The sequence below is a fragment of the Periplaneta americana genome, chromosome 13 (assembly GCF_040183065.1).
Source record: "Periplaneta americana isolate PAMFEO1 chromosome 13, P.americana_PAMFEO1_priV1, whole genome shotgun sequence".
NCBI lineage: Eukaryota > Metazoa > Arthropoda > Insecta > Blattodea > Blattidae > Periplaneta > Periplaneta americana.
This window is the reverse complement of record NC_091129.1, coordinates 84,132,408-84,140,554: the sequence shown is the minus strand read 5'-3', so window position 1 is coordinate 84,140,554 and position 8,147 is coordinate 84,132,408. Positions and strand designations below refer to the sequence as shown.

At 32.3% G+C, this 8,147-nt stretch overlaps 1 protein-coding gene across 1 annotated transcript in view; it reads right to left on the bottom strand.

The window, feature by feature from the left end:
- Nucleotides 1–2,116: 2,116 nt before the first annotated feature.
- LOC138711638 (opioid-binding protein/cell adhesion molecule homolog) overlaps nt 2,117–8,147 on the bottom strand; it is a 357,054-nt gene continuing 351,023 nt past the window's right edge. Inside the window, exon 11 of the mRNA XM_069842769.1 lies at nt 2,117–7,329. Within this exon, the coding sequence (XP_069698870.1) occupies nt 7,169–7,329 (161 nt within the window). The 3' untranslated portion in view covers nt 2,117–7,168. The remainder of the gene's footprint in view (nt 7,330–8,147) is intronic.

Sequence of the window (8,147 nt, the reverse complement as noted above, 5' to 3'; positions counted from 1 at the left end):
ACTTCATTTTTACATAAATTTGGCAACCAGACTTTTCAATTTCTGTAATTTGTGAGTACCAGAAACTTCTTGCTACTTATAAAGGATATTTCCGCTGCGTGAAATACCTTTTCATCTACAGATGCTAAAGATTCACAGAGGAAAATTACACAAGTAATTATTTATTACAAGAACAGGGAATAAATCTTATATTTGTATGATGCCAACATTATTATTGTAATAAAGTAATAATATTAACTGCAATCATTAATATTTTCTGTGAAATACTGTTTCTATATTTGTTTTTGTATACATATCCAAGCCCTAGAAATTAACTGATCTTAATATAGTAAAATAAGCTACAGTAGTGACAACATTACGGTGTCATAATGTTCTAAATGTACAAAACAGGTTATTTACAAAAATTAACAGCTATTTTCTCCAATTAAGAAACAAAGATATTTTTAATAAAAACTTCTCTCTTCGAAAATAGATTTTTGGTCAAATATTTTTCATATAAGATAATTAATTGCAATATGCTTTAAACATACTACTAACATTCAAACTTATCCGTAACTTAATTTTTCATGTTTTATTATAGGTCTTATATGGCTTTGTTTTAATGGTTCTGTATGGGAAACCAGATTATTTTCATTAATTTTAATTTTAATTAGTTAAATGTTTAAATTCGTAATTTGTCAATAGATATATCATAATGATCGTAACGAAATGAATTTACTGTCTGTATATTATCAAGTTTATTAGAAATTTATTTATTCTTCCAAAACATTCAACATAGGTATTTTGTCAACATACAGTTGCTATAAAATAATCTCTTTGAATTTTATATACTATACGTAAATAATTATGTTTTCTGGATAGGTAAGAGACATATTGACATATAGGGGAGAGTCGGGTAGTATCGGACTTCGGGTAGTATCGGAAAGTGCGTTTCCTTCATCTATCACCATATGGTAGTACCTGAATGACATGGTTACGTTTCTCTATGTGACATCACAGAAACGTAACCATGTCAATCAGGTACTATCATCGTGTGGTAGATGAAAGAAACTCACTGTCCGATATTACCCGATGTCCGATACTACCCGACTCTCCCCGATCCCATTAAAATGACAAATACGCTACTACAAATATTTTCAGGAAAGTTTGATAATTTCCTAGTGTACGTTAGACTTTTGTAATTTTAAATTGACAGTACAGACATTTTATCAATTCCTATAAACAAGGAACTAAATAAGTACATTAGCGTTGGAATAATAAATTCTTCTCGGGTTCTCAGCCAGGTGAGTTGGATAATTGCTTCCAAGCTTTCAATAACTAGCTCTGCCATCTTCTTCAGTGATGAAGTGTCGTAGAGCTAGTCATCGAAAGCTTGGAAGCTACTATCTAACTCACCTGGCTGAGAACTCGAGAAGAATCATTTCGTATCAAACGCCGGGAAAGTCTCAAGTCATAGCCTATACATTAGAGTTGTAAAAGTTACAATTTTAATAATACATTACGAAGAAATAGGAAATTAAATTTATTTTAAATATATATTATTTTAATATACAATTTTGTATTCCTTAAAATAATTCTGATTTGAAAGATTTTGATATTCTTGTACAACAGTCAATATTACTAATTTTCAGTTTATTTTGTTTTAATAAAAATGGCATATATAATGCAATACAATTTGTAATAAACATTTTAATGCACACAGAAAGCATTAGTTTCAACAATCTGGTTTCCCAAATAAAATATTTAAATGTCAAAATATGGCCTCTATATTTGAGTTAATTAGCTCAGAATTTGAGAAACATTTATCCAGCTATTATGTTTAAATATCTTCCCTAATATATTGTGGTAAATATTTTATATTATTTACATTTTGTTTAGAAAAACTTATGATACAAAAAAACTGTTTTGTTATATTTCTTTGCTCTTCTGTAAATGAATGCATTGCTGCGGTGAACAGATTTCGTTTACAGTGCCGGCTTCAAGATGTCGTTGACGTCGATATTGAAGAGAATAAGGTGCAGCCTATTTGATGCTAGAAGGCAAGCAGTGTACAGCAGGAGTCACTCTGTCATAGACTCGGTGGAAGAACGGGTCGTTTTACTGCGTATGAAGCCTCTTAAACTTCTACAAACATTTAATATTTTAGTCAAAGTTACAATTATCTTTTAACCTCCAGTCACACACTTAAATCTCTGCAGAGTTTATGGCATAGATTAGCAATCACTCTCTGTCTGGGAAGGAAGCTTCATGAGGCTCTTGAGCATTGAATATTTACATTTGTAACATTTCAGTTTAAAATAACAAAATTTACAGTAACAAATCCCTACCTAAATGAAGTACATCTCATCAAACATATTACTAATATGCTCTCAAAAGTAATATTATACCTACTGATCCTAAAGATATTTGTGAAATGTTTAGTGGTAATAGATAACATTATTTAGTATATAGAATATAAATAAACAAATCCATTATTTGGAGAAGTTCACATTGAACATAAGATATCAATTATCATGTGTAACAGTATTTCTTTATCTGTCTATACATCATGCCTGTGGAGAGAATTTTTGTTTTGTAAACATATGCCCCCTTTCATTGTCAAATATACAAAGAGAAACAAGTGAGGTTATTAACTTTGAGAATGCAAGTATCTTTTGTGAAATAGTGAATAACCCCATTCAATCCTTTTATTATTAAACATCCACTCAAGGTAACGAAGGTTCCATGCTGCAAAACATCCGAGATGCCACAGAAACATACGAAAAGACGTCAATCATATAAACAATTTGCGTTATCTGCTACAAAACTGTTTTCACCATTGTGCATCTCGAAATGGTATTACGTTTCATATGCGAATTGAAGGGGTGGATTTCAGTGTTCCAAATCATTTTTAATAGATTTTAACTTGTTTTATTCACGTTTTAATTCAACCTCTTGAAGCCCATATATAAGTTAAATGTGTAAGTTTATTTTACAGACTCTCCTAACTCTTGACTTAGATCCGTTTCAAAAACTTATGCAGGTATTATTAGCGTTAAATTTGTTTTTTTCAGTTTTTGTCATTATTTTCACAACTTGTCATTTTCACTTAGGCTAGTTTACGATTTACCTCTTCAATTAATTTTCATAGAGGACACTTTGAACATATCATGTCAGCGATTTTGGCTCGTATCCTTGAGTAAAATTCCAGTCAGTGAACACTTGTTGCCATTGCAGCTGAGAACGGTACCACCCAGCACGTCACGTCAGCAATCTGCCCACTGGGTCAAAGGCAAGACACTCGCACTTTGCGTTTCTGGGATGTGTCCTTGAGTACACTGTCCAGTCAGCGGCATCTGCTGCCACTTTGGCTGAGAGTGGTACCACCTCCTAAACAGATGTAACGTCAAAAATCTGCCAATCACAGATCAGCTTTCTCGTCCAGATTTTGTGGCAAAGGTAAGATACCTACTCTCAACGTTCCCTTACTTATATCAGACGCCAGAAATGGTGGCACTGGCTGTAAATAAAGTTAAGGCTCTACAGTACGATAAATGTTCATGTAATACTGCTGGTACAAACGGAATTTTCTTACAATAACAACATTTTTAATAATATTTTATTGTTGTTGTGATGTTACTACAATGGTGATGCAGTAATAGCAGTCCAGTGTAATATAAATTGCATCATAACATCACAGTATTTAAATTATACTTCAAAATATTTCATCTCTGAAACGATACCGTATATTATTTTAAAAAATAGTTATTTATATAATGTTCCAAACTGCCACATTTTTAATCACCTAGCATTTCACAAAAACCTTTCGAACCAAACTGTATATTTTTGGAGTGAAAATTATCTGGCATACATAAATTATACTATATGCAAAGCATTGTATGATGTATACAATTACATTCAAGTTCAACATTTCAGATTGAACATGGGATGAGATTTCTTGCACTCGAACACAGGTGCAGAAACAACCAAGTTTACTGAGCTAGGTATTGGATCCAACATCAGGTAAATAAAAAACAAGAAGAAGTTTAATATTTCATCCGATAATAAGATGTGTTCTCTAAGACTTGTAACAGATCGAACATGTGAGTTCTTCTTTTATTGCCTTCTCTGAAGATGAAGCTGATAATTACCGGCAAAACTTTCGAGTATTCTGAATCTAATCAATGTTGCAAAAACTCGAAATATCCAAATCAAAACCGAATAGAGTGAAAGTCTTACATACGTACTTGTATTAGAGTTAAGCTTGAGTGCTTCCGAATATTACCAAACTAATGAATGGAAATAAATTCATTAACTAAATATAAAATTATGCGATTGTACACACAAATAGCAAATTCAGTATTATGTATATATCAATATGTATAGTTACACAGAAATGTGAAGGGTCAGCAGGATCGAATATATTGAGAGAAATATGTCATGTCATGTTATGTAATACCATTAGGCAAGTCATGAAAGACCTAGGAATAAATATGATTCTAAAAAAGCTAAAATTAACATATTTTAGCGTAAACTCCTGTTCCGATTTTAACTGATTCCTCCCATCTTGTTTTCAATCCCTCTCTATCTCTTTATTTTGTGAATTTTAAATTTAGAGCTGTTTGTGGCACTTTCTGTTCTTTACCATCTTGCATCTTACATAAAACTATGAGATCAAACTTCCCATAAAATCTTTAGGAAAGTAAGTACAAATATGCAGTTGCTAATATACAGCATAAGACACGAAATTGGATTTGTTACTATACTGTATAATGCTTGAATAAATTTTCTTTCACAAGCCAGAGTGTCACATCTTACACTGCAGTAGACAGGAAATGTTTACCATCAGTCACAATTTAATTACATCAATGTTGTGCTATAGTTGAACATCTGTGGGGAATATTCTTTCCTCTTTGATGATGTAAATTCAATATAATACAAGAGTTCGGAAACAAAACGTTTATATTTGGTTTGAACCTTAGGGGATGAAGAAAATTGAAGAATTAATGTTGTCTCTGGGACGTGTTTCTAACAAATACTCAAATATAAGGTCTGAGCTATTTTTATAAAGTTTCTTTGTGTATCTGCATGAGATTAAGAAAATAATATAGATATATGCGAAATCTAGCCCCATTGAGAAAAGCCATTGACTCAATTTTAAGGGGATACTGTGATAAAATATGGCCATATTTGTTAAAAAATTGGATTTTTGTTTTTTTTTTTTACATTTAAATATTTTCCATGTCTTTTTCAACAACTAGGGCCAATTTTGTGACGTTGGCGTAAGTAGACTACCTGTTATTACAGTATATTTTAAATGTATGCATTGCCCATGGGCCACACGCTCGTTTTTTAAATGTTCTGCTAAATTTATCATTTTTCAATACTGAGATTCATTTTATTCTTTATTACCTTGGACTAGACGCATAAAATTTGGCACACAGTTTCAATATTATATTATGCAAGAACCCTAGTATTCATATTGTTCTGTCTAACAGCAGATCGGAGATGTGATTGTTTTAGTATTGTATGTAATTTTTAATTCGAATATTTGTACTATAATGAAAGGAAAACAATTTTTTTTGGCTAAGAAAGTGATGTCAACCAACATCAAGACGTATATAGACACATGTTATCTCTGTATTTTGAGCACAAAAATGTGACATCACAATTTTAGATACACTTCCAAACCGATTCCCAAGATTTTATATAATTTATATGAAATCATTTTTAACGACAAAGTTCTTAATCAATCACCCTATAAGTTTCAACACATAAGTAAGTCTATGAGAGTTATTTGTGGTAAAAAAAAGAAACGAAAAGATGTATAGGTTTCTGGAATATTAATTTTACCTCATTATCCCCTTACCAATCATCGTAAGCTCCTTTAGTGTTTGCTTGAGACTGCCTTAATCCTACTTGTATTGCCTGGCGAAATGTGTAATTTAATTTAGTTTAATAGTAATTTCTACTTATAACACTTATTACCAAAAATTCAGAACAGAATAGTGGCCACGATGACACAGACGCTGCGATTTTCATGTACAAGGACGATAAAAGAAATTAAATTAATGCTACTCCAGAAATGCAAGCAATAAATAATAATTGTACAAGAATGGATTACACGCGATTTCTGGAGATTATCTTTCAAAATATTCCCAAAGATAAAAGAGATATAGAACATCCAAGAAAGAGATAGGAGGTATGAAATCAGGACATATAAAGATCCACCAAATTATTGGTACTTTGATTATAAAGATGATGCGAATAACTAACACAAAAATAATAATACAAATTATAATTAGAGGGTTCAGAACCATAGTGGGCTAAGCGCCATTTTAAAAAAACAGAGAAAGCAAGGATTAAAGTTAAGTGAATACCGTAATTTAATTAATCATTTAGTTTTAATGTGCATACTTTAAGTTACTTGTTATATGTTTCATGAAATTACTCTATTCACTTAACTTTAATCCTTGCTTTCTTAGTTTTTAACATATGGCGCTTGGCCCACTATGGCTCTGAACTCTTCAATTAAATAAAACTGAAAAAAAAAAACTGAGTAAATTCCGTTATATAAAATGTTACAGTGACATATCTTCAAATGTATGTGTGAACAGTAACTTCTGGCAGACAACATGTACTTCAATGCCCAGGATCCTCTTTAATACCGATAGCAAATGTCAGTCCTACCTAACAGCTTCAATATTGCACGTATTCGATAAAGGAAACACACGAGTTACCTTTTTCAGAGGCAAAGATTCTGAGAACGAATTGTTACGCCTTTTTGAGTTAAGTTTCCCTGAGTTAAATTATTAGCACAGTTTTCTTGAAACACTCAGTTTTGGCGCCAATTCTCTTCATTTTTTATATTTCGGTAACGATAGCACAAGCACACATTTCTGTAGTTTCCTATGTCTTTTTCATCCATAAAAGATATTTATCCCCGAAACAAAATATTACGTCTCATTTGACATCGAGGTCACAGTATGTCTATTTCCACATTTCCTTACCATAAAATGTAATTAATAAATATCCTTCATTTTGAGTTATTTATGTGTGTAACTTTTAACTCAGTTTTCACTTAAACGTAAGTCTTTAGCTCACAATTCTCTCAAACGCGCGTCTCTTTAGTTCAAGATAATGCCGTCAGACGATGCGCTACATGATCTGTATTTGTTTACTTATGTAACTAAGATGCGGTAGCACTCGTTTTGTAGTGGCGCCACAAGACGCCGAATGGCAGAATAAGTAACACATGTATCGAAAATGTAGTTCTGGGTGTCCCCGTTGATCCAGAATCCAGTAAATCCAGACTGTTGTCGTTTGGATTTCCACCTCTTAGTTTCAAGTCTGCAACAAAAATAGCAATATATGAGGCCAATTCACACCAACCTGTGATAATTAAAATTTAAAAATTATATTATTGATGTGTTGAAAATCAAATTCATCCATGGAGAAACCTGTAAACTCTTAAGAGTATAATTATAAAACTTCCTGGGGTTGCTCTTAAATACATACTACAGTATACTTCTCATGTGGGAAATTTTCCGCACAATATTAAAATCCGTGGTAGAAATATTGAATGCCCACAGATACATAAATTCCAAATGAGATTAGGCTTAGTACTCAGTTCTGCTTTCTCATACACATCCTAGCACATCAAAAAAATCGTTCAAATTCGAGCGAGTTTAGGCTGCTGCTCTATAGGACAGATTTTCTGGCTATCGCAAACTTAGCCCATAGCGCTTCTCAAAGGAGGTTCGAATTTGCGTGCCACTCGAACTGCTGTGCAGGCAACTAGCGGAAACTAGTTAAGAAATTGACTACCGGTAAAAGCGAATTACGAACAAACTATATTAGATAAAACAACAAGTAAGGGTTCAAATTAATCATAAGACTGTGGAGAATTCATTAATGATAGTGTGATAATTACAGTTCTGAATATCTCGACGAAATGCTGTCCAGAAACACACCACTACAAATTTACTCACTCCATCTCAGCAAAGACACACCTACTAAAGTAGATAGTTCTGTAACTTTCGTCAGAATGCGTTGCAATAGGATCTTCCTGCATGAAACATCCCCGAGAGGTTCTGGTATTTATCCGTATTTTTTGTAAGCTCAACGAACATGGACAACTCCAAAATTAATTAATATATGAGATACTG